Source organism: Petaurus breviceps, unplaced genomic scaffold (genome assembly GCF_028583685.1).
Source record: "Petaurus breviceps papuanus isolate PSGF00001 unplaced genomic scaffold, PetGlider_PUasm1.0 90784, whole genome shotgun sequence".
In the NCBI taxonomy this organism is placed as follows: Eukaryota; Metazoa; Chordata; class Mammalia; order Diprotodontia; family Petauridae; genus Petaurus; species Petaurus breviceps.
The window spans coordinates 9,808,972-9,835,609 of record NW_027187345.1 but is presented as its reverse complement, the minus strand read 5'-3'; the positions used below and the strand labels follow the sequence as shown (position 1 = coordinate 9,835,609).

Sequence of the window (26,638 nt, the reverse complement as noted above, 5' to 3'; positions counted from 1 at the left end):
AGATGAGGAGGAGACAGGGCATAGCAGGCATGGTGGACAGCTGGTGAAAATGCCCCGACTTGGGAGAGAGTGTCTTATTTGAGGAACAGAAAGGGGAACAGGACCTCTGGATAACAGGGTGTATAGGACTGTGTAAGGTATAAGAAGACTGGAGGGGTTGTGGAGGGGAAACAGATTATATAAAGCTTTGAATGTCAAACAGAAGATTTTCTGTTTGAGGTGATAGGAACTGACTGAAGTTTATTGAGTAGAGGAGTGACATGGTCAGACTTATGCTTTGGGGAGATCACTTTGACAGACTATGGAAGGTGGACTGGAGTGAGGAGAGACTTGTGGCAGGTAGAAAAGCCTGTACATTAAATCAGTAGTCCAGGTCTAAAGTGATGAGAGCCTTTATGGGGGTGGTGATAGTATAAAAGGGGTGAAGAGGTAGTCGTTGAGAGCTGATACAAAGGTAAAATCAATAGTATTTGGCAACAGACTGGAAATGGGGGTGGGGGAACAAGGGAAGAGTAGAGAATGGCATCTAGGCTGCAAGCCTGAGGCACTGGAAGGATAATGGTATCCTCAAAAGTAATGGCAAGAAAGTTTGGGGAAAACATACTGAGTTCAGATTCTGACATGTTGAGTTTGATATGTCTACAGGTCATCTACTTTCAGATGTCTGAAAGGCAGTTGGTGATGTGAGACTGGAAGTCAGCAGGAAGGTAAAGGCTGGGTAAGCAGATCTGAGAATCATCAGCACAGGGATAAAAATTGAATCCATGGAAGCTGATGAGATCACTAAATGAAATAGTATAGAGAGAGGAGGAGAAGGCTCAAGACAGCAGTCTGTGGGATGCCACTGGTTAGAAGGTGCAGCCTGGAGGAAGATCCAGCAAAGGAAACTGAAAAGGAATAGTCAAATAGTTAAGAGAATCAGCATAGAGTTATGTTATGAAAACCTAGAGAGAAGAGAGAATCAAGGAGAAAAGAGTGTGATCAGCAGCATCAGAGACTTCAGAGAGGTTAAAAAGGAAGACTGAGAAAAGTCTGTTCAGTTTGGCAATTAAGAGATCATTAGTGACTTTGGAGAAAGTTGCAAAAGCAGAAAAGAAAGGCAAAGCCTAGCACCATCTACAAAGAGTTTTACCAAAATGGTTACTTTAAACTAGAATGTTTCATACTTCTGGAAATGATATAATTGAATGTACTGACTTATTCATAAGTATAAACTTGGAATCTTGCTGATGCCAACAATACCCATCTACTATAGTCAGAAAGAGTAGTTATTTGTGTATGCAAATCCTAAATAAGTGTCCTAAATGGAACTCGTGTATAAGACAAATTTTGAACTAGTTCCATTATAACCACTTTAAGGCTACATAAATAATTACATGCTTAAATTTAACCATTAACACATAGAGGAATGATGCACGATAGGGCAGTGAAAAATAAAAATGACTTAGATGAACAGAGGGAAGAAATAAAAGTCTCCAAGAATCATCAGTCTGTGATTTATTTAAGGCAGTCCTAGGTACCAGGAGGACATAGGGGAACAAAAAGCAGATTGGAATTATCTTATGAGCCTACAATTCCCTGTTCTCAACCTATTTGTGACTTCCCCTCATCTAACCTGATCACATACCTTTCCTTCCCATGAACTGAGGAGATATTACTACCTCTATAAAGTTCTCCCAGATCCTCCCCCCCACAGTTTTTAATTCTCTCTCCCTTTTAAAAGTACTTTTTAGTTAATTACCTATGCAGTGTTGTATTCTTCCAATAGAATAGAAGTTCTTTGAAGGCAAAAGATGTTTCATTTTTGCCTCTGTCCTCAGCATCTAGCACAGTGATTTGTGCATAGTACATAGCTTGATAATATTCATTGGATGCATGGATGGATGGATGGATGGATGGATGGATGGATGGATGGATGGATCCTTTGGACTTTGTAGAGAAAAACAAGAAATAAAGAAAATAAATAGTAATCCAGCGCCATTTGAAGCTGCTTAGAAATTTGAGGAATTAAACTTTTCCAAAAGAGAAAGACAGTGAGATTCCTTCTCGTCTCAAACATCCCATTAGTTCGTACCTTTGAGTCAACATGTATTTATTGAAAACCTGCTATGAGCATATATTGTGCTAGGCATTTGGTGATATAAGAAGGTGATTAATATAGTTCCTGTTGCCAAGAAGCTCATATTCCCATTATAGTAAGGGAGAGGTGAATCAAAAAATTATAATGTAAAGCAAAACATTATAAGTGAGGGAAAATACCCAATCAAGGAAATCAGGAAAGGTTCATGAAGGATCTGATTATTGAAGATGCACTTTAAAGGGTGGATAGGATTCTGGAGGGCTAGATGGGGGGCCCAAAAGTGGGGGAGGTAGAAGTCATTCCAGGAGGAACATGGACAGAGATTTTACAGTAGGAGAGAAGAGCTACTATTCAGAAAATAATAAATATGTTATAATTTGACTACTGTGTAGGATAGCCATAGTTGGGCAAAAGGTGATGGTAACTACTAGAGGATGTGTGACTTTTTGATACAGATTAGATATAACCATTCTCCCATTTAGTAAATAATTTCTAAAGCAAGGGTCCTTGACTTGGGGTCCTTGAATTTTTTTAGGTTAGATGGAAAAATGAATATAAAACTGTATTCAGTAAAATTGATTTCTTTTGTAATCCTATACATTCCGTATTATACATATTAAAACATTATTCTGAGGGGAAGCTAGGTGGCACAGCGAGTAGAGCACCATCGCAGAAGTTATGAGGACTTAAGTTCACATCCTGTCTCAGACACTTAACACTTACTAGCCATGTGACCTTGGGCAAGTCACTTAACCCCAATTGCCCTCCAAAAAGCAAAAAACAAAAAAGTTCATATCAATGACAACTATTATTATGTAGAAAATCTTGAAATTATGGTAAAGAGTGTCACCATTTTACATTAAGCTTAGGTCACAAAGGGTTAAGTGACTCACTGTATTACATTAGAGAAAGTGCCTTGCTCAATAACTATTTGTTGAATTGAATTAGGGCTAGACAGTGAAAAATGGGATTTAACATTCATTATTCCCCAGACTCACGATCAAAAAATCCCACCCTCAGTGAAACCGAAGAGGCCTGTACGTATTGATGAATAAATATAGGCTTTAATTCTCTGAGTTGCAATGACTACAGACAGTTGAGATACCAAATCAGCCCAGCACAGGCAAAAGTAAATCATTTGGTGAAAGCGCCTGAGGAGCAAAGGTTATTAGAAAGTCATAAATCAAAGAGAATATTTATATTCAGTTACGCTATCCCAAATGTGAGAAATGTAGGGGAAAGGTAATGTCTCTGAAAAGTGATTCATCAATTACTCAGACATTTGACATATTTATAATATTTTAAGAAGAATACTGTATAATACAGAATACTGTTTTGTAGTTAATTCCTATAATTCAAAATTGGCAAAACTGATATATTTGTATATCATGCGATATGTAGCCAGTTGACTTGCTCAAATACCTTAAAGATATGGTGGGAGTGTGTGTATCTGCATATGTTTATATGAAAATTCATCTCTTGCTTAAATTTGGAGAAACTTGAGCTTTTCAATTTAATGCTATCATTTATTTCTTCTCCCCCCTCCCAAACATCTGTGAATGTCTGTCTTCTGAGCACATTTTGAATAGGATTATGACTGTTACTTACCCATACTCATTCCTCCTCTCCCCTTCTCCCCCAGGGAATTAAATTATTTGTAAAGATCTCAGTAGTCAATTTCCCCTACCAGAGATTTTACTGGGAGACCTTTGTCAACACTTAGCTAGATTTCTTAATTCTACTTTGATATTTTCATATTCCAAAACTGTGATTATGTGCAAAGAACTCTTTTCTGATCTCTGCAAAAGGAGACATATAAGCTGTTGTCCCCCACAGGAAATGGATTATGCTGTTTCATTTCAGTAGCCTCATATCCTTTGATTTTTTTGGCCCCTCTACTTGGATTCCTTCATAATGGTTCTGATCTCTCTCCAATTTTTGAGCATTTAGCTACACTAACTGCACTAAGTTACTCTGCTCTTATTAATACAATTCTATAAATATTCTTATGTCATATGTGTGTGCATGTTTTAAAGTGTTAAGTTCTAAGGACAGTGAACAGGTATTTTTTCATTTCTTTGCTATTAAACCCCTGGTCCCACAGCGCCATTTGGTGTTCCACTCATGTAAATGCTTTTTTTAATGGTTCTTATTTTTGCTAAACAACAAATATCCTCTAATAACCACAGAACGTTTACCATATTATTTATATTTTGATTTACAATTTCAGTACGTTGAATCAAGGTCCCTTTTTTTCCCCCCATGGTGGAGGGAGAATCATAATTGTGTCGCTTTTTTATTAAATAACTTCTTTCCAGTATGAATAGGCTGTTACAAAGCATTTATTAATGGCATACTATGTACCAGGTACTGTGCTAAGCTATGGGGATAAAAATACCCAGAATGAGCTATAAGTTTTTTCAGTGCTTTCCCTCTTTTAAACATAATTCTTTATCAAAATAGATAAACAGAAACAACACATAGAGTTAAATTTACTTATCCATGTTGCATTCACCTAGTAAATATATAGTCCTTTGGAGGACAAGGAAAAGTTTAGTGTTTTGTTTTGTCCCTGTATTAGCAGGGTTTAGTACAATACAATACATATATAGATACCGATATGTACATAAGTGTATATATACATATATACTTATGACTTAAAGAGCATTTTTCTTTCAAGAAATAAGAACCTACTTCCTATTATCAGTCAGTTTCATAAAATGTTGATCGTATTTCCAAAATTTAGTTAGACTGCTATAACTTTATAACTTATCCTGACCCTTATCTTAGAGAAAAAGCACTCAGAATGGGTTAATAGCTCTAGTTTCAAGCCAGCTTAACATCCAAAGCCATTCTGATAGCTTTTCCTCAACCTTCCCATTGTTTGGTGTCAGAGCATTCTTTCACCTTCTTACAGCTGCTGGCAATCTGTCACTCAGCTTAAAGAATCATCCATGTGACTGCCCTTCTTTAGTCTGAGACCAAAGTAATTTTCCACAGGTTTCTGTGCCCTCAATCTGCCGTTTTTTTCTCCTTTCCATGTACCATATGGTGCTGTAATCTAGAAGCTCCCCATCCTCACTTTTTTTTTCTAATCAGAAGGAAGAAACTTTTTTCTCTACTCTTAAAAAGAGAGAAAAACACTTCCCCTCCCCACCAGCTATTTCCAGAAATAATTCAATGACAATACTTGTTTCAACAGTTCCCAAGCAACTTCAATTTTGATGACTTGCCTTCTATAACACAGCTCCAATTATATCAGAACAGTTTCTAGGCAGACATTCTTCAAGCTGTTTTTTTCTTTTTTATCATATTCCACAGTTTAAAAAATCAGGTCTCTTGTACCACTTAAACTTCCATGAACTTAAAAATCCAACGCATGCTATCTTTAGCAAGTCTTAATAGCAAACATCAACACCTTCCTTTCTGGTAGAAGCTCAGTGTCCTGATATTTCTTCTCCAGATCATTTTGATGATGCTTGTATTATCTAGTTGAATGTAGAATTTTCTGTAAATAAGCAAATTGCTAGGCCCCTCTTTGCATGATTATATTCCCATGCAAACAAGCATGGTTCCGATTCACTTTATTCTTTTTCGAAGGTCATTTTGCAAAAGCATCCCTAACTTGCTCTCAAATATACAAAATGTGTTTTGGAGCATCCCTTTGAAAGGCTTATATTAGGTTGATGATGGGGGAGGAGGAGGCATTCACAGTGGGCAGATTTGCATTCACTTTCAACCAAGTGAAATCTGTGTTTGCACAACAGTTTTGTAGTATTCTGCATGATCACCTTGAAAATATAGGTTTCATTTTAAAGTTGCATTGCAAAATCTTCCTGTAGGACTGACAGCATTCTTGGAACTTCATCTCACACTTTCCCTGCTAGGGAATGGGTTATTTTGAGTAGCACCTCTCGCTAAACATCACTCCTTAATGCCTAGACAAGAGTTTAAATATCTTACTTATCTTCATGTCGAGGTCTCCATAAACAGCTACTTCATTCAAAGCCTCTCAAGAGTTTATCAAAATTTTACCATGTTTGGCATTCCATAGAGAGCATACCGATTATTAGTTTTGATGATTGACAGCCATCCATTCATTCAGCAATAAAGTACATATTCAACAGATATAACAGAGGTCCAAGAATAAAGGCCCTTGTTCTGGCAAATGACATTAAGATTGACCCCTACTTATAAGAGAGAGAGGTCTATTAACAAAAAGTTCACAGTGTACAGGACATCAAAACACATGTCATTGCCATCACTATTATCAAAAAGGATCACTTCTTAGGTACTTTCACTGATGTGTATACTTAAGGATCATGCTTATTGAGTTGAATGAATTGATCAGCAGAGTTTCAGTCAATGTTTCTTATCAATTTGCTACAGGGAGAGTGTGATGGAAAAGAGGTGGTTATTTTTTACTGCTTTCTGAGAAAAAACAAATCAGAATTAAAGCTACCCCAAGTCTAATCTAAATATCAGTTCCCTTGCTATGCCCTGAAACACTCATGTGCAGATGTTTTTGAAAACATGTGACTTCATCAACCTGGTGACATTCCTAAAGGGTGTCAACACCTACGGTCATTACAAGAACTGCAGGTCTCGACTGCTCTATCCCATAGCTGTCAGACACCTCTCTCCTTTTAGTGTGCCCTTTCAGATGACTGCACAAAGAAGGGTCATTATAAACTCAATTCAATCCAACAAGTATTTATTGTCTACTGTATGTTAGGCACTGTGCTAGGTGCTGAATATACAAAGGCGAAAATGAAACAGATTCCGCCCTCCAGGAAGTCATATTCTACTTGAATAATGATTATGTTCTCTTAGAGGTCCCAGGCACTTTCTAGCAATCAATCAGCCAGCATTGATTAAGTACTTTTTATATGTCAGGAACTGCACTCTGCAGAGGGGACGCAAAGAATGAGACAATCCTAGCTCTTAAGGAGCTAACATTCTAACAAGCAACAAAACAAACAAAGAATAACAAATCTACTCCATGTCACATAGAAGTAACCGGTGAAGAAAAGGTTCATTTTGCAATTCAAAGAGCTATAGTCCCAATTTATTTTTTCAATAAGTTCACTTATTTATTTTTGCAATTATTTATATTTTTCCGCTCCACAAAGATGACTGCAGAAATTTCTGTTTACTTTACCAGACCTCAGTACTGGGTCTGCCATGAAACCCTTTTTGTTCCTTCTCCCTTCTAATTGGGGTACCTCTGCAAATATGGGCTTAGCATCCCATCGATCATTTGAGTGACATATCAAAAGAGGGCCCTTCTCAACCCGTACATCACTGAAAACCACAGTGACACATATTTGCTTCCGTTGGATGCAGCTGCAGGGGAGTCGGCACACACTGTAGCTATATTTCATGGGTTTGAACTGTGTGGCCTCCCTCTGTAATTCAGGAAATGAATTTACTCAATCTGTGACAAGCATCATGTTCACACTGTTTCAGGACGGCCCAGCGTGGTGTGGGGTTTTATGGGATCAGCAACCATTTGGCCAGCCTTCAGATGTGTGTGGACGTTGCTTTCTTTCTATCACACAAATGTTCCAGCTATAGCCAGTCTGGTCTTGACTTTCATCACAGCTATTTCAAAGAGAAAAGTCAGTATTATCCCCTTTCTTGGAGATTTCTTAAAATTTGTTTGACCGAAACACATCAGGCCACACTTTTTCATTTCATTTCATTTCATTTTAAATATTATTTTATTTTTTTCCTAGATTATATATTAATACAATTTTAGCATTCATTTTTTACAAGATTTTGAGTTACAAATTTTTATCCCTTCCCTCCTCTACAGTCTTCTGAAAAATGGTAGGCAATTTGATATAGGTTATATGTGTGCTATCATGTAGAATATATTTCCATATTAGTCACAGTTGTGAAAGAAGAAATAGATCAAAAGAAAAAAAACACAAAAAAGAATAAAGTAAGTGAAAACAGTATGCTTCAATCTGTGTTCAGAGTCCATTAGTTCTTTATCTGGATATGGATAGCATTTTCCTTCATGAATCTTTTGTACTTGTCTTGGGTCATGGTATTGCTGAGAAGCGCTGAATCATTCATAGTTGATCATCACACAATGTTGCTGGTACTGTGTACATTTTCCTGGTTCTGTTCATTTCACTTTGCATCAGTTCATACAAGTCTTTCCAGGTTTTTCTGAAAATCTGCCTGTTCATCATTTTTTATTGCACAATAGTATTCCATTACATTCTTATGCCACAGCTTGTTCAGCCATTCCCCAATTGATGGACATCCCTCCAATTCCCAATAGTTTGCCACCATGAGAAAGGGCTACTATAAATATTTTTACACATGTAGGTCCTTTTCCCTTTATAATGATCTCTTTGGGATATAGAACTAGTAGTGTTATTAATGGATCAAAAGGGTGCACAGTTTGGTTGCCCTTTGGTCACAGTTCCAAATTCCTCTCCAGAATGATTGGATCAGTTCACAATTCTACCAACAGTGCATGAACGGCCCAATTTCCCCACATCCTCTCCAACATTTATCATTTCCCCTTTTTGTCATATTAACCAAACTGATAGGTGTAAAGTAGTACCTCGAAGTTGTTTTAATTTGAATTTCTCTTAATCAAAAGCAATTTGGAGCACTTCTTCATATTCCTATGGATAGCTTGGGCCACACACAAGTACAATAGAGAAAAGTTGTGTTGGGAGACTTCTCATTTCTGTTCCTCTGAGGAATTTACATTTGAAAATAGTGATGATAGCAATAGCTAACATTTATATAACACTTACTAAATGCTAGGCACTGTGCTCAAAAGCACTTTACAGTCATCTAATTTGATCCTCACAATAATCCTGAGAGGTAGGTGGTGGTATTATTCTCATTTTACAGTTGGGGAAACCAAGGCAGACAGAAGTTAAATGATTTGCCCAGGGTCACACAGATAATAAGTGCCTGAGGCCAGATTTTAACTTAAGTCTTTTTGACTCCAAGTCCTGCACTTTATCCACAGCCCCACTAGCATATGATGTTTCTTCTATTCCTTACCCACAATAAATTTAATTGTACTCTTACTTATGAAGCTCATATTTATTCTTACCAAATAATCTCCATCAAACCCAGTTAAGATAAGCTTGAAATGCAGGAAGATGGAGGTCTTCCCCTATAGATTTTGGTCCGTTTCAGGTTTGTACTTTAGGTTGCAATAGAAGGAATGCTTATTATAGAACCCATAGAATTTGAAAAATATAATAAAAGTGAGTGGTAAAGTTCTGTGATTTTGCATATGGCCAACCATCTTGAAGGTCATAAAAATGGGGCCCCATTCTCTGGTGCAACAGCTGGGTTTACATAGCATTTCCACAGTGTTTACTCTGGCACAGAGCCAGGCCTACATCATTTTTCCATTATGCTTGTTTGACAGATGAAGAGAGGTGGTAAGGGTGACTTCAAGGAGCAGTTCTGTGATTTCCTTTTTATTTACATTAAAAGACCTTTTAAGAGCACTGAAGATTATGAACTAGTCCAAACATAATGTCACTGCAGCCTAGGAGAGGACCATTTCTTTTGCAAAAATGCCCAAATTCTGGGCAAGAAAGCAAAATCTCCTTATGGCCTTGGCTTAAGTCCATTTTTAGGGTAGAATCCTGATCGTTACCCAGCTTTAGGCAAGCAGGTTACTAATTAATAGTTTTAGTTGTTACAGTCAAAAGAAGTCTTTCCAAGATTTGCTTAGTGTGACATGTACACAACCTCAAAATTCCCCACCCACTTCATGAACAACCCACTGACTATCTGGTTAATCTACCCATTGGCAAACACTCCACTGGCAAATTCAGGGCCAGAAGCTAGAAGCTTATTTGAACAGGCTAGTGAAAGTTATCCTTGAGGAAAAGGGACCTCAGCCACCAGCCATCTGGGTGTAAGGCTAACAGCCTGGCCTTTCTCTCAAATCAGATATGTATATTATCACTTGGTGTTGACGGCTGGTGAAAAATCCATAGTTTCAATTACAACCATGGCAGGCTCATTTGCCACTGGGTCAATATTTGCTTTCTAAATGAAGCATTTTATTTTTGCTAATGGGAACACAGAATTCAAAAGCATTGAAAAATGAGGGCAAAATGTTCAGTAAATGAACCACATTATTGTAACAGTGTTTTGTTGTGCACGCAGATGTTTATGCTTTAATAGATTTGGCATTTGTATTAAATTGATGCAGTCAGTGATACTCCCCTGGAGCAGGGTCATTGTCAGGAAGGAGGTACATACATTTTTGTACATGTGTGCTTATGTTATAATAGAAGATTGTGGCGTCTTCGATCACACCTTTGCTTCCTAAGCGTTCATTGCCATTGCTGTTCAGTTGTTTCAGTCATGTCCAACTCTTTGTGGCCCATTTAGAGTTTCGCGGCAAAGAAAGTAGAGTGGTTTGCCACTTCCTTCTCATCTTTCATATGAGGAAACTGAGGCAAAGAAGGGTAAATGACTCATCCAGTATTACACAGTTAGTAAGTGTCTGAGGCTGGCTTTGAACTCGGGTCATCTTGACTCCAGGCCCACCACTCTATCGACTGCACCACTTAGTTTTCTTAAGCATTAGTAGCTCTGTCTAAGCTTTCTGACACTGTAATGCAGTGTTTTTCAAAAAGGTTAGAGATGGAGTGAAGGAAAATTAACAGTGCCCTCCTTTTTCCCCTCCAGAGAGGGTCCATATGAACCTGGCCTATTCCCAAAATGTATACTGAACAAACTTGATCTCTCAAAATAGAAGGTTTTACCAGGCAGTACCTTCAACTAAGCAGGCTAGTAACACCCTCAAAATCATTCTCATGTTAATCCAACCTCAATATGCAAGTGGCAAAAAAAAGCTCCCCGCATTTCAGATACTTTTTTTTCCCTAAATTATAGAACTTTTTCCCAGCCTCTCCTAGACTTTTCTTTTTTTAGCCTGAGTCTCCCTATCTCACCAAGTCTGGTAGTACAGCAGCTACTCACGGACCTGATCCCATTGCTGATTGGTCCAGGACTTTGCTCTTGTGGGCCAATTCACACCTCCCCCCCCCCCCCCCCCCCCGCCTTAGGCAACATGGTGGCCCTCTACTCTCAGGGACTCAACATACAGGTGCAAGACTTAGTGTGGACACCCAGTTGACTTAGCCCACTACAGTTCAGAACCCATAAATTCAAGCAGTCCACCAACCTGAGCCTCCCTAATAACAGAGACTGAAGGTGTGTCAACATGCCTAGCCTCTTCCCCAATTTTGCCAAAGGTTTCTCCAAGTCTCAAGACAAAAAAGAACACAAGTATGTGCACTCCAAAGCCAGAATGTGTAATGTGGGGGAAAAAAGTAGTTGGTTTTGAATTGGCCATTGAAACCAGTCCTAGTCCCTGCTCCACCATCCCATCACTCATTGTATGACACTGGAGAAGTCATTTAACTTCAGTGGACCTCGGTTTCCCCATTTGTAACATGAAGAAACTGGATTAAGTGTTTAAGTTTCCTTTCACTTCTAAATCATCTGATCTTAACTGCTTGCCTATCTCCTGGGCTAAGTGTAAAGATAAATTTAGAAAATATATGTAGGGGCAACTAGGTGGCACATTGGATAGTGCAACCAGCCCTGGAGTCAGGAAAGCCTGAATTCAAATGCAACTTCAGACACTTACTAGCTATGTGACCCTGGACAAGTCACTTACCCCTGACTGCCAAAGGAAAAAGGAAGGAAAGAAAGAAGGAAGGGAGGGAGGAAGGAAGGAAGGAAGGAAGGAAGGAAGGAAGGAAGGAAGGAAGGAAGGAAGGAAGGAAGGAAGGAAGGAAGGAAAAGTGATCATGTATATAGTTTTTTTTACATATACATACATATATAGATGTGATCATATATAGATTCCTCTGTGTATGTGTGGGTATGAGTATGTTTATGTGGACTTCCCAATGAGAAATTTCCTCAGCTAATTCAGGTTTGGAACTTTTTCTGTAATTCATAATCCTGAAGATTTACCTGGGGTATTGTGAGGTTAATTGATTTGCCCAAGGTCACACAACCAAATACATGAATAAAGTAGGATTTAACCATCTTCCTGAATCCAAGGTCAGCCCCATATTCAGCATTAGTGTTATTTTTTGTGTTATAGTTAATGAAAAAAGGAATGTTTTTAAAACCTATTAGCAAGGTTAAAGCAATAAAAAGATAACTTTTTGTGAATTTTCAGCCATGTAGATTAAGAGTCTACTACCTCTCTGTCCATCCTTATTTATGGAGCCTTCTTTCCACTGTAAGTACAAAGCCACAAGCAAAGATTCATAGAGTGGAGAAAATGACCATACATACACCGCAGTATATTAACAATAATAATTGTAAGGGCTGTGGAGTGAGCAAAAGTGTCCATTTCCATGTAGCTCCTACTCTAGGCCATTCACTCATTCATAATTCCAATGTCAATTCCCAATCTACACTGATTTTTGTGACTTTCAAGAGTGCATGAGAATAATCATAGTAATAATCGTACCCTTTAGGTAAAAAGAAAAAGGAAGCCCCTGAGAACTGCATGATGTCACAGCTTCTCTTTATCCATAATGCACTCAGGGGGAAAAAAAGCTTAAAAAAACCAGGTAAAGCAATAAATATAGCATAGCCAGTGCCTTCATTTTCAAAAAGTAATGAAGCCAGAAGCTACGCAGTGGAGTATATATCATGTCCCAAAAGTCTTAGTGCAGTTTTTAAGCTTTCATAGCTATCAACGTTAGCTATTCCCCTCATATTTTAGCATTAACTGTATTTCCTAAAGAATTTAATTTAAGCTATTAAAGCTTAAAATTGCACAAAACCGTTTGCAATACACGGTATAGACACCAGTGAAAGCCACAAAATCCCAGATGTTGGAGAGAGTATGTCCTGCTAAAAAATCAAGTGTTCATGCCACTTTTAAAATTTTTTTGTTTTTAGGAAAACATATTGCAAAGTGAAATCATTTGTCTGTCTAAGACTGTGTCTACATTGTATGAGGACAATTATCAATTCTATTTTTTTTAATTCACCTTAATGATTCCATTGGATCAATGGAAGTGTTGAATTCTCCAGTAAGTATATTTAGGTCAAAAGCCAAGGGAGGCATTCTGTTTCCTATGTAGCGTCCGGGAAAGTCATCAATAAGTGACTGGGTCTTATATACATTCTGTTTTCCCTTAAAGCTATTTGTATCCAGAAAGTCTTCACCATTAAATAGTACAATGAGAAGCACATGCCCAAGGTAAATTTCAATATGTCCTCCAAGCATCGGTTCAGAAATGTGCCCTATAAATCTCTCTGTAGAACAGAAACCACAAGTACCTTATGCTCATGGCCATAAAGGAGGGTATTTGTATAATACCTGTTACAGACAAATAATATAATTTAAAAATGGAGAGTTGGTGTAGTCATTAATAATTCCGTTTCACATATGCTAACAACCAATTGCACACCATGCTATACAAAGCAAATTCATCAGCTGTGGTCCTTCCATCAAGGTGGCCTGTCATCACCTATTTCTCAGAACATTTTGAGCAACCTCTTTTGAAACTGTCTTCACCATCTGTGGGATAGTCTTTGAACTCTTCCCAATGACAGCAAATCTCGAGATCTGCCATATTACATAGACTTTGAACTTCAAGTCTGGAGACAGAAGATTCAAATATGACATTTTACTAGGTGATCATGGATAACTTCTTAGTTTCTGCATCTATTAAGTGAGGATAATAATATCTGCCTTGCTTCCTTCACAAGATGGTTGGGAGAAAATCTCTTTGCAAAGCTTTAAAGGCTATAAAAACGTGATTATTGAAAAAATTATCTTTGTCTGTTGTGGCTAGATTTGAACCTCAGTGAGGTTTGCCATTTAAAATAGTTAATATTGCAGACTTTTTTTTAAAGAAAAAATGGAAATTTTATCCATACAATGATTAGAAAGGCAGATACTAAAAAAGATTTTCCATGGTATCTGGGGACTATATGGATCACATGAATGGGGCATAACAAAAGCCTTAATACTGATTCCTAGTAGCTGATTATTCATAGGGAAACCAGTTTCAGAATCCTTAAGAAAATAACTTTCTTATATATTTTAGTGCTTATATATAAATGAGAGATAGACCTGGGCCATTTAAAATAAAGTCTTATGCTACAAAGGCATAATTTATTTTACTATCTCCATCTCCAATCTTCCCCCAATAAGACTTAAACAATATCTTCTCTGTCCCAAAATAAAAAGGATACAAGTTCACACTGGGACTATTTACAGTCATTTCTCAATTCTTCCTATACTTTAAAAGAAACTTCTGAGATCATAGAATTATAGCTTTGGAACTAAAAGGCCATCTAATCCAAGTCTTTCATTTTATAGATAAGGAACCTGGGTCCCAGAGAGGTTAAATGGCTTTCCCCAAGTAAGAGATAATAAACATCAGAAGAGGGATCTCAGCCCAGGTCCTCTCTCTCCAGGGACTTTTACCACTAAACCACACTGGGTTTGAGTGTCTTCATTTCTTGGTTTTTGCTTTTAAAACAGCTCATCTTCATTTAGGAATGTTCCTTTCCCACTTCCCATCCCACCACTCCTCTTACAGCTACACACACACACACACACACACAAATTAGCAATAAGTATATTTCCTAAAGAATGCTTGTTATATGAATTGGCCAGCATAGTCTCCACCCTAAAGCCCTAATACCTTCCTTTAGAACCATTTATGGAATTCAAGCTAGAGTTGGATCCTGCCTCAAATAACCAAGCTGGTAACTTACTCAGATCTATGTTATGTTTGGAGGGAAACCCTGGGGTTTTCCTAAAATCTGGAGTACATAGCAATGGGCTGACTCACCTGTCCCACTGACAGCACAGAAGTCATACATGGACACGTTTCTAGTGCAGTGTTCTTCTGGGTTTGTTTGGTTTGGTTTTTTTTTGTTGTTGTTGTTTTTAAGAATTCTTTATTAAGCCTGACTCATGGATTTTTAGTTCACCAGAACCACCAGGACGTTTTCACATTAATTATTGTCTAGCCACACCTCCCTAATCCTGGGCTTGTGTAGTTGATTTTTGTTTGTTTTTTTAAAGAAATCCAACTGCCAAATTTTATATTTATCCCTATTATATTTTATCTTATTAGTTTGAACTCAGTTGGTCTAACCTTTCATGATTTGGAGAGATCCCAGTTTTGTTATTCAACTTCTTAGCTATCCCTCCCACCTTTGTGTCATCAAGAAATTCAATACAGAATTCCAACCACCAGGCTCCTTCCCACCCACAGAAAAGCACTGGGAAAACCATCTGCTAGGTAGTAGGAAAACTGACCGTATGGGCGAAGGAATAGAAACATTGGTGAAGTAAAGATCTTTTGACATACTGAGTACACAACTTCATCTCCCAACCTGTCAATGGAAAAATCAATTACTTTATGTGGATTTACATAAGCTCCATAGGCAGTGATATCTTTCTAATCTTAGTTTACAGTTAAATGGTACCTGTGATTTCATCAGTATTTGAGTCTCTCATGAAAGAAAAGCTCCCTGACAGTAGAGGTCACCATGTTCTATAACATGTCTTCTTGCCTATTATCCCCTTACTAAATGATATTGCTAATGAGAAGTGATATAAGTGACAGGGTTTTATGGAGTTCGGGGATTCTACTGAATTTTATTTTTTGAGGGAGGAAGGCAAGGCAATTGGGGTTAAGTGACTTGCCCAAGGTCACACAGCTAGTAAGTGTGTCAAGTGCCTGAGATTGAATTTGAACTCAGGTCCTCCTGACTCCAGAGCTGGTGCTCTGTTTACTGCACCACCTAGATACCCCTACTGAATTTCTGATGCCAGAAAATTATACTCCTTTTTCCAAGAGATATGTATTTAAAGTATTGACAGTACCAATGAATTTAGTCATTAGACCCTATAAAATGACTGCTCTATAAAAAGCTGTTAAGTGGGGAAAATTAGCAATGGTTACATAGAAACTTTTGGTTTTTCTGCCCATTCCTCTCTCTCTCTCTTATTATTTTTTTGGCAAGGCAATCAGGGTAAAGTGACTTGCCCTGGGTCACACAGCTACTAAGTAGCAAATATCAGAGGTTGGATTTGAACTCAGATCCTCTTGACTCCAGGACTGGTGCTCTATCCACTATACCACCTAACTAGCCCCTTTTACCCATTTCAAATAGCACATTGTTTTATTAGAAGATAGAGGGCTAGCCTTGCAGCTAGGGGGACCTGAGTTTAAATCTCACCTTTAACACATGCTGGCTTTGTGGTTCTCAACAAGTTACTTAACTTTTCAATGCCATTGGCAGCTTTTTGAGACTATATTTTTGACTGACATTGATAGAGCACTTTGCTCACCATTGCCCACCCCAAGATTTATATATGACTCTTTCCTTTTTCTCTCTCACTGTACCTTCATCACTTGTCTTTCTTCCTTTTCCTTTTTGTTTCCTTCCTGTTTTTTTTTCACCACCAATAGCAACTGATTTTTTTTTCTGATAAGCTGAAATGACTTCAGAGCAAATCATGGTTAATAAGAATAACAGCTGGCATTTATCTAATACTTAAAACTTTGCAAAAAATGTCATGTGCTATTTTATCCCCATTTTACAGATGAGGAAACTGAGCCTGAGAAAGGTTAAATTGATCAGTAAACACTTAGTAAGCCCCACTATATTCCAGGCACTATGCTAAGTACTGTCTTACCTAGGGTCACTCACTTAACAAATGTTAGAGGCAAAATTCAAATTCAAGTAATTCTGACTCCAGTTTTAACATTCTATCACCTACAGCATAGCTAAACAGACAGTGGGTTATGCAAGAGGTAGGAGAGAATTCTCCCATTTGGAAATACTTAGGACCTAGAAGGAAGCCCTGCACTGGGGAGAGAGGTGGAGGGAAGAGAGAAGAGAGGAGAAGGGAGAGGGGAGGAAGAGAAGGAGAAGCAGAGAGAGAGTTGAGAGAGAAAAAGAGAGAGGGGGAGAGGAAAAGAGAGAGAGAGAGAGAGAGAGAGAGAGAGAGAGAGAGAGAGAGAGAGAGAGAGAGAGAGAAACGAAAGAGAGAATAAACAGGAAAAAAAGCAAAACAATATTGTAAAGAGGCTACCACATCCACTATATTTACCCTTTTACTAAGGTAGAATAACAAATTTGTATCCTCAGACTCCTAGCCAGGATCTTCTTATATTTCTTCAGAGGAAGGATGACTGAAGGGGAAAACCCATCTAAGTCCCCTTGTGTTCCTCCATCCCCTCCCACTGGCTCTGTATAACAAACAAGTTAAACTGCCACTGGCTGGTTTGTCACAGACTGATGGTACCACCAGTCTGTTATTTTGGTAGAAGAGGAGTGGGGGGTTGGGGGGAAGCAAGTCTTCTCTTTTTAAATTTGTATGTCCCCTATAGGTCTTTCTGAAGCCTTATTATACAATCCCAGTATTGATAATATTCATATGCAGGAAAAGTTAATATGTAGATTCATTGTCTGTCCACATGAAACAAAGCACATAACTGAGGGAATTATTTATATAATTGCAGGCCCAGAATAAAAATCATTTTTCCTAAAATTATCTAGATAATATTCTTATCCCATTACTGTACTTTCAAAGCATAAACAGCCTGTGATATGAATAAGTTGCATTGTGAATCGTTTGATAATAGCTGCTTCCCCTGCTGAGTTGATAATATTTTATTATAAGCAAGTCTGGTAATTCAGGTGCAAGGAAATTGTGTAGATATGACAAGATATTTAAACTGGTTCCTAAAATCCTGGCATATGCGAAGTGCAGAATTCACAGCTATATTTAAGTCTAAACTTTTTGTAGGAATCAAAGAATCACAGAGCTTCAGAATCTGAAGGGCCCATGGAGGCCATCAGGCAGCTAGGTGGCAGAGTGGATAGAGTGCTTGGCCTGGAGTCAAGAAGACCTGAGCTCAAATCCGGCCTAAGACACTTATCCACTGTGTGACCCTGGGCCAGTCATTTAACCCTGTTTGCCTCTGTTTCCTCATCTATAAAATGAGCTAGAGAAGAAAATGGCAAACCAACCCAGTATCTTTGCCAAGAAAATCCCAAATGGGTTCATGAAGAATTGGACATAGTTGAAAAATGACTGAACAACAACAAAAAGATGAAAATATGTAAAAAAATGAATAAAAAAGAGTTTGAAGATGTAAATCCCTTACATTATTGGAACTCAGGACAAAAATTTGCATCAGGACATGTTTTGGGGAAGGCAATCAAGGTTAAGTGACTTTCCCAGGGTCACACAGCTAGTAAATGTCAAGTGTATGAGGTCAAATTTGAACTCAGGTCCTCCTAACCCCAGGGCTAGTGCTCTATTCACTGCACCACCTAGCTTCCCCTACATCAGGATATTTTTAATCTGCTCCTGACTCACTGTGACCTGCACAAGTGACTTATTTTTTCTGAGTGTCAGATTCCTCATTTTGAAAATGAAGGTGTTGGATAAAGTGGTCTAGTGTGCTATAATTGTAAGTTCTAATTTCCTTTTAAAAAGCTGGGCTATGAAAGGAAAGCCTCTCTGGAACACAGACCTCCCTCTGCAGAATGGTATTTTTATTAGATTGTAAGTTCCTTGAGGGCAGGGACTGTCTTTTGCCTATTTTTGTATCCCCTGCACTTAGCACAGTGCCTGGTACAAAGTAAATGCTTAATAAATGGTTATTGATTGCTTGACAGATTGAAGGGAGCAGAGATAACAATTACTCACTCCCCAGGTTCCATCACTATTTCCCTATTGGGTCTTCCTCCCGTCCTAAGGAGGAAAAGGTGGTACACATTCCGTCCTTGTCCTGGGCTTCTGTGTCCACCTAGTGGAAAGCACAGAAACCATGAATCTGTTCTGGAAAGGGGAATCCACTTCTTTATGAATTAACCTTGCAAAACATTGGCAAGGTTGAAGTGATTAAACTGGTTTAGATTCAGTGCATTCTTAGAAATCCTTGGGCCTTAATACTGCTGTGGTAAAGGGGGGAAACCATTAAATTATGCAAGAACCTTAAGGAAGAGGTGTATCTGGTGAGTGGCTCAGATAAGAGACTGAAAATTCCTGAGTTTTATCTTTCTCCCATTCCTTATTTAACTATAAGCAAATCACACAAACGTTTGCCAATGAACCTATGTTTGAATATTGGATAATGCAAATTCATGACATATTGAGATAATTATAAAGTCTTAAGTTGTTTATTTTTTTAAATAAAATACTAGAATATACACATCCCAATGAATGACAGCCTTCAGAGTGGTCTACATGCTTACACCAGTCCTACTAATATTTTTTAAACATTTTAAAAAAATCTTTAGGGATTGCATCCCAGCCTAATTTTTATCTGCAAATAGATTTGGTTTTTGTTTCAAGCCAATTAATCAAACGGCTGAGAGCAGTGATATATATGGTGTTTTTTTCAGCTGGGTTAAGACCATTTTAGATCACAATAGAATATGACTATAAAATATGGGGCTGGGGGTGGAAAGGGGATATAAAGGGATATAGTTCATCAACCAGCTCTGAAAAGAAATAACATTAGAATTACTTCAGGAATAGGAAAAAATTTAAAGTATCCCTTTAAAAAAATTAAAGCGTTTCCATTTTTTTTTCTCAACTTGCATGCATTGAGTCAAGTGTTCCCAAATAACATATCAGAAAGTGCATATCTACCAGTGTATTGTATGTCAGGCAATAAACATTTTATTAAGCACCTACTATGTTCCTGGTACTATGCTAAGCACTGGGTTTTCCAATATTAAAAAGAAAGGAGCTCTCTCAAGGGAAACTAAAAAACAGGAGGAAAGGAGAAGGAAGTTTCCCAGCACTGGGGTATGGTGGAGTCTAGTCCAAAGGAATGCAGCCTACTAGGAAATTAAGAGATGGCTGACCTACAAGCCCTTTTGTAATGGAGAATTTGGGAGGACTTCTTTGTCCTACCCTCCATCAGAGGGACAGAGGGTACTTAGGGTACTGCAAAGGTGTGAGTATCAAGGTTGACACAATCTCACTCAATGATGAGTTCCCTTATGATGAAATTCCTGGGGGCACGATGGGATCCAGTCCAAAGGTGTGCAGCTAGGTGGGGAATGAAAGGTGAGCTAGCCCAGGAGCCTTCCTTACAATTTTATGTTTCAGTCCTTAAGACTAAATCAAGGCTGAAGCATAGACACACACAATCTCAGAGTTGGGATAGCTGTTTAATTCCATTCATACTTGAACAACAATGCCTTCCATAATTTCTCTGAAAGTGGTCAGCTAGCCTTCCCTTAAAGACCTCCAGCAAAAAAGAACTTACTCTTCCTGCAGGCAACCTCTTCCAGTTTTCTTTGACTCTGTTTAAAAAACAAAATTTTCCTTATATCAAACCTAAATCTACTTTTCTACAACCTCACCCACTACTCCTATGTCAGTTCTCTGGGGGCAAACATCCTAAGTCTAATAATTCCCCATTCATCATTTCAATACTTAAAGACAACTATCATGTGGAAGTTGTGTTTATTTTTTTCTTTTCCTGGCCAAACATCTTCCACCCTTTCAGATGATTTTTGTAGGGCATGCTCTAGAACCCTCAGTCTATTAGGTTGCCCATCTCTGCATATTCTTCAGTTTCCCAATATGGAACCCAATGTGGAAGAAGGAATAAAGGAAGAACATGGGTTTTAACAGGCTCAGGAATTAATTTACCTTCCATTGACTTTGTTGCAAAAAGTTTCTCAAGAGGCACAGCTAGGTGGTGCAGTGGATAGAGTATTGACCATGAAGTCAGAAGAACCTGAGTCTAGCTGTGTGACCTTGGGCAAGTCACTTAGCCTTGCTTACCCCCTCAAAAAAAATAAGTTTCTCATGTATATTACTGCCATCCTTTCCTTTCATCAATACATGAGCAGAAATCAATAGTCAGTTTGAATGGAATGATGCGACTATGTGTTGGTGTATTATACTTTGAAGTCTAGTACCTTCATCTAGTTCTCTCCAATGATGCTCATTGACACCCATCCATGCCTGCCCCTCCTGTGAAGCTCTTGCCAACATTTTCTTATTAGTCAGCCAGCAGCAGTCAACCTAACATGCTAGATATCTTTGCTTTCTTTCTCCTTATACCATAAAGATACCAGTGAAGCATACTGCCTACCTTGCTTGTTCATTCCTCACTGTAACCTGCCTACTTTGCCTTCTTTTCATACAAGTCTTTGATGACAACTGTTCAGAGTTCCTGTTGGTTTTATGGTGTGTCCACCATGCACTTCTACGCTGCTGTCTGTATAATACTCTTTATTTTTAAAATTCTTTGGGGTCTGTGATAGTCCATTCCTCACTGTAAAACAGCAGTACCAGTTGAATATTCTTCTTTAAAAGATGGTCCTTTTCTTTCACGCACAGGGTCTTCAAAGCACCTACTTTTTTGGCTAAGACCATTTAACTGTTATAAGATACCACATTTTATGTTATACCACATTTAACATATTATAAAATACCACATTTTTCTTGTTGTCTTTGGCTGACAGGATCATCTAAAATAAAATATTTCAAGAATTTCAAAACTGCTGAATTTACATGTTTATCAAAAAACATGTTCTGAAATGGAAAAGTACTGAATGTCTATTATACATGGTATGTTTAACCAGCTAATGTCAATATCAACCATGAGACCATAAACCATGAGAGTATCAGTATTTTCTAGGTCATATTAAGAGCAGACCTTTCCCTCCTGTTTCTTTGTCTCGTAGCTACTTATTTCAGTTACCATTAATAACATAGAATTCTAGATTCTCTTATCCAGATAAAGTTGATTAATGAGTTTGGACAATACATACATATATATGTATGCACACATGCATATATGTATGTATATATTTTTGTTTAGTTATTTTAGTCATATCTGACTCTTCATGTCCCCATTTAAGGTTAAAGATACTAGAGTGACTTGCCATTTCCTTCTCCAGCTCATTTTACAGATGAGGGACCGAGGCAAATGGTTCAGTGACTTTCCCAGGGTCACACAACTAGTAAGTATCTGAAGCTAGATTTGAACTCACAAAAATGAGTCTTTCTGACTCAGGTCCAGCACTCTACTCTATCCACTGTGCCATATATGTATATGTATGTATGTGTGTAGGTATATATGTATATGTATGTGTGTATATGATATGATATCCAAGTCTGGTTTCTTTCCTTTTCAGAACATAGGAAACTTGGAAACATGACTGTGACAGTAAAAAAGACCGTCCCTTCTCCTGAGGCTATTCAAATTCTCTACCAACGCATGAGATATGAGTATGAATTCTACTACTTTGTCAAAGAGCAGTTCCACTTGCTCAAGCGCAAATTTGGACTCAAGTCTCACGTCAACAAGCCACCTGTGAGACCACAGTTCTTTATCCCTACTCCACTGGAAACCGAGGAACCAATAGATGATGAGGAGCAAGATGATGAAAAGTGGTTGGAAGACATCTACAAGAGGTGATGCAAGCACCATGCCAACCTCCAATGGATTCATCCCTCTTTATTGAGAGCTTTTATGTTTGTTTCAAAAAGAATGCTTAAGGGACTAAGTTAATGCACAGTTGCATTAAAAAAAAAAACATTCCCACATGATGGGGTGAATGGGAGATACCCGGTTTTGCGGGTTTTATTTGTTTAATTTTATTGTATGTTTTTCTTGGCTCCCTAGGATCCTTTCTAGGACACCCTAGATGGCTCCAACTCAAAACATCTCATCATAAAATAGCTTTCCTCAGTGTGTTTGGGAAGGACACTCTACCTTCAAACAGCCTGCCATTTATTTGCAAAATTATTTGTGCAAAGTATCAGCTGCCTCCATGGTAATAGAGGCATCTTTGTCCATCTCAACAAGAATACAAGTCAGTTTTGACAAAGTCCAGGGGAATTTAAGAATCACATAATAGTCCAGGTCACAAAGGAAATAGGACAGCCAACTTAAGTCACAATAGCTTATAAGTAGGATACATTTCCCAGAGTGAATTGGGTCCATTAGTATGGAGGAACTTTTGTCTTGAAAGCCTCAAAAATCTCAAATGGTAAATGAAATTAGGTTGTCTTTTCAGTACCTTTGCTCTTGGGAATGAGCACTGAACAATAGCATCAGCATAAGTCTCTGTGGGCTCTTTGTGCTGAACAACCCGCCAATTTCATGTTTTACACTACTTTGAAAGTTCAAAGTACATGCCAAGCTCCATTGAGATAGCTAATTCTTAAGAATATTACTCATAGGTGATAGAGTCACATGGATGAGAAAAGAAATCACTGATGGATCCATCTGAACATCTGTAGTCCATGTGAACAGTAAGGAGAAAGACTCAGTAATGAGGTTTTAGGGCTTCAGGGTTCATTAGGAAATAGCCATAGTCTTGTTCTAGCCACTATAAAAATCCTTCCTCTTAGTATTGCTTTGAGATGAAATCCTAAGTCACCACCCTGGGGACAACACTTCAGGTTTTCTGAAGAAGTCCTCCCAGTAAGGACAAAGTCTAGTCATGGTGACCATATCTAACTCAGCTAATAAAAGACAAGCAACAGAAGGGTGACGCTTCTTTAAAAGATAAAAGGGTTATAAATCCCATGAGACATGTGCGAACCAACTTAACATCATAGGAATATATAAGCAGAGCTAGAAAGGGCCTTAAAGGTCTATCTAATCCAGGGGTTCTTAAGCCTTGATGTGTTATGAACCCCTTTGGCAGCCTAGTGAAGTCAGTGGGCCCCCTCTCAGAGTATTAATTTTAAATGCATAAAATGAAATACATAGGAAACCAATTATATTGAAATTCAGATACAAAAATATTAAAAAAAAAAAAAAACAGTTCCATTGACCTCAGCTTAAGGACCGCTGATCTAATCCAACCCTTTTGTTTTACAGATAAGAAAGCTGAGGCTCAAAGACTGACCCAGAATTACACAGGGATTATAAGTGGCAGAGTAAGCATTCAAACTCATGGGGTGGCTAGGTGGTACAGTGAATAGAGCACCAGCCCTGGAGTCAGGAGGACCTGAGTTCAAATTTGACCTCAGACATTTGACACATTCACTAGCCATGTGACCTTGGGCAAATCACTTAACCCCAATTGCCCTGCCCTTTCCCCTCCAAAAAAAAAAAAAAAAGAATTCAAACTCAGGTGCTCTAGCCTCAAATCCAGAACTTTCCACACAACTCTCAATACTGATTATGTTTTAGTCTCTATTCCCTCAGTAAGCAGTTCCTTTCATGGACAAGGGTGATAAAGTCAGTGCAGGTAACAATAGGACCACTGTCCTGTCCCTGGCAAAAGAGCAGCCTTGTATCGATCACCTCCCAAAACTAGCTTCACCAACAGAAGGCCGCCATTACAAGTAGGCATGAATTCTGTGGTACTGCCTGAGACCCCAGTGCTGAAGTATTTTTTTTCCCACTGACTTGACTTCCAATATTACACAATGTGAAATGTATTCCTTTGGATTAAAATGCAAATACCCCTAGAAAAGGTTGAATCTTAATCAAGATTACTTAAAAATAAGGAAAAAGGTAGAAGAGAGGGAGCTAACCAACTTTGCCCACTCCACAGTTTGACTTAAAAGCAGGCCTGCAGGTGGCAGCAGCAGCGTATTAGTGGGGTCCAGTTTACACTAAATCATACTTTGGGCTTTTTACAAACCACATAGTTTGAACTTCTTCAAACACATATAAATCGTTAGTGGTCCCCCTGCCCCCCTTATATTGGACAGTAGTCAAGATCTAAAACAAGTCATTCGACAATAGGCAAGTCCTCCCCAAAGCTACTTTATCATGAGATGTACTCAGAAGTCCCCACACCCACAGGAAATCAGCTTGGCCTTGGACCAGCCCAACTGTGTGAGTGGCGCTTGGCATCCTTGTGGGTGTGCTTTTCCACCCAAAGAGGGGTGTATTTAAGAAGAGCTGTAGTGTTCAAGTAAGATAAACATTTGGAAGAAATGTTCCTGAAAGAGAAATGTCCTTCATGCTCATTTGAGGGATTTCTGCACTACCATTAAGGTACCCTAACAGAAAGTGGCCTGGCTAACAGCCAGTGTCAGGACACAAAATGAGAATCTGCTGCCTTGTGGACTTGAAGTGGTTTCTATGAAATTACATGTAAAGAAGAATTAGTTTACACACTGTGGAACCTTGTAATCAAATGAGAAAAACTGTATCCTCACCTTTAACATGAGCAAAGGTGTTTTAAATCATGCCATAGTCAGAGCAGTAGAGTAGCGGGTCATCGCATTCATTTGGCCCCTTTGTGGCACTTGCTTAGAGTTTAATTCCAATCCGTTAGTCGGCGTCTCCTATCGATTCAAAGGCATTTCTATCTTGACCACTTTAGAACAAAAAAGCAAAAACTGTTGAATGATTTACTTGCTGGGCCTTAATGTTATTTTTACCTAACAAACTGCCTCTAAGTTATGCCTGTTTCTCCCTCAAAGGCAAGGTACTCCATAAATTTATTTGGCACTTAAGGAAAAGTCTTTCTGGCTCTAGGCCCACACACGGTTTGTACATCGTGAAATATATTGTACATTTTACATAGTTTAATTTAAAAGAAAATACATGTTAAGCTGGTTAATCTTTGACTGCCTTATTTATTATAACTTTTCAGCACATTCCAAGGTTTTAGTTACTCAGGAAGGAGTTAATTAAAATGATTTTATTTTAGTCTGCTGGATGTTTTTTAAAAAGCAAAAGTCACTATTATGAGCCTTTAGCCTACTTTGTGTTGAGTGCCGTGTAAGTGCTTGTAAATCTTTTTTTTTAAGAAGAAGAAAAAAAGTTTGGTGTTTGACATTAATGAAAATAAGAAAATATATAAGGAACCAAAACATTAGCTTAACTGAAATGAAAGCAATCTGTGTTTGGGATGAAATGTTCTTTAACTTATTCAGTACCCACATTAAGGGTAAAGGAATATAAATAAGTTGGCCTTTTTTTTCCAGCCTGTTGATAGCTGAAAATAAAACCTTGCAATTCCACACACACACAGCACTTCAGCTTCCTTGGTTGGCCAGGTTTTCCTTCTCCTAATGTGATATTAAAATGAGATCCTACTTGGTTTTCACACAGATTCGGAAAGAGTTGATTGAACACCTGGTTTTTTTTGTCTGTTGGAACAATTGTTTTAATTGCTATTTCCACTGAATCAGCAGATCATTCCAGTGTCAGGAAGCCTCAGCCTGAATCACAATATTTTATGCCCATCAGGTGAATAACTTCCAAGTCTATACATATAAGCCACAGTGTGATAAAAGGCAAGACATTTCTAGCCTCAAATTGACCACCTCAAACCCTTCCCTTTAGAGGGACAGAACCTTAAAGGTTTCTCTAAGATCTATTGGAATTTTTCACAAAAAATAAAATGGCTTCCCATGCTTCCTAGGCACTGTAGACATGACAGTTCAGTGACATGTTATTTGAGCAATGTAATGTCCACTTCTTACCAGGGAAACAGTCTACCATTCATTGATACTAACTGGAAGAATAAGTTATTGTTCATCAGAAAATGCTTTGTGATGAGAGAAAATAAATTAGTTGAGTCTCT

At 38.2% G+C, this 26,638-nt stretch overlaps 1 protein-coding gene across 1 annotated transcript in view; it reads left to right on the top strand.

Moving 5' to 3' along the window:
- The window catches only part of UST (uronyl 2-sulfotransferase), a 400,212-nt gene extending 374,134 nt beyond the window's left edge, over window positions 1-26,078 (top strand). The window contains exon 8 of the mRNA XM_069069738.1: window positions 22,271-26,078. Within this exon, the coding sequence (XP_068925839.1) occupies window positions 22,271-22,554 (284 nt within the window). The 3' untranslated portion in view covers window positions 22,555-26,078. The remainder of the gene's footprint in view (window positions 1-22,270) is intronic.
- The last annotated feature ends 560 nt before the right edge of the window (window positions 26,079-26,638 follow it).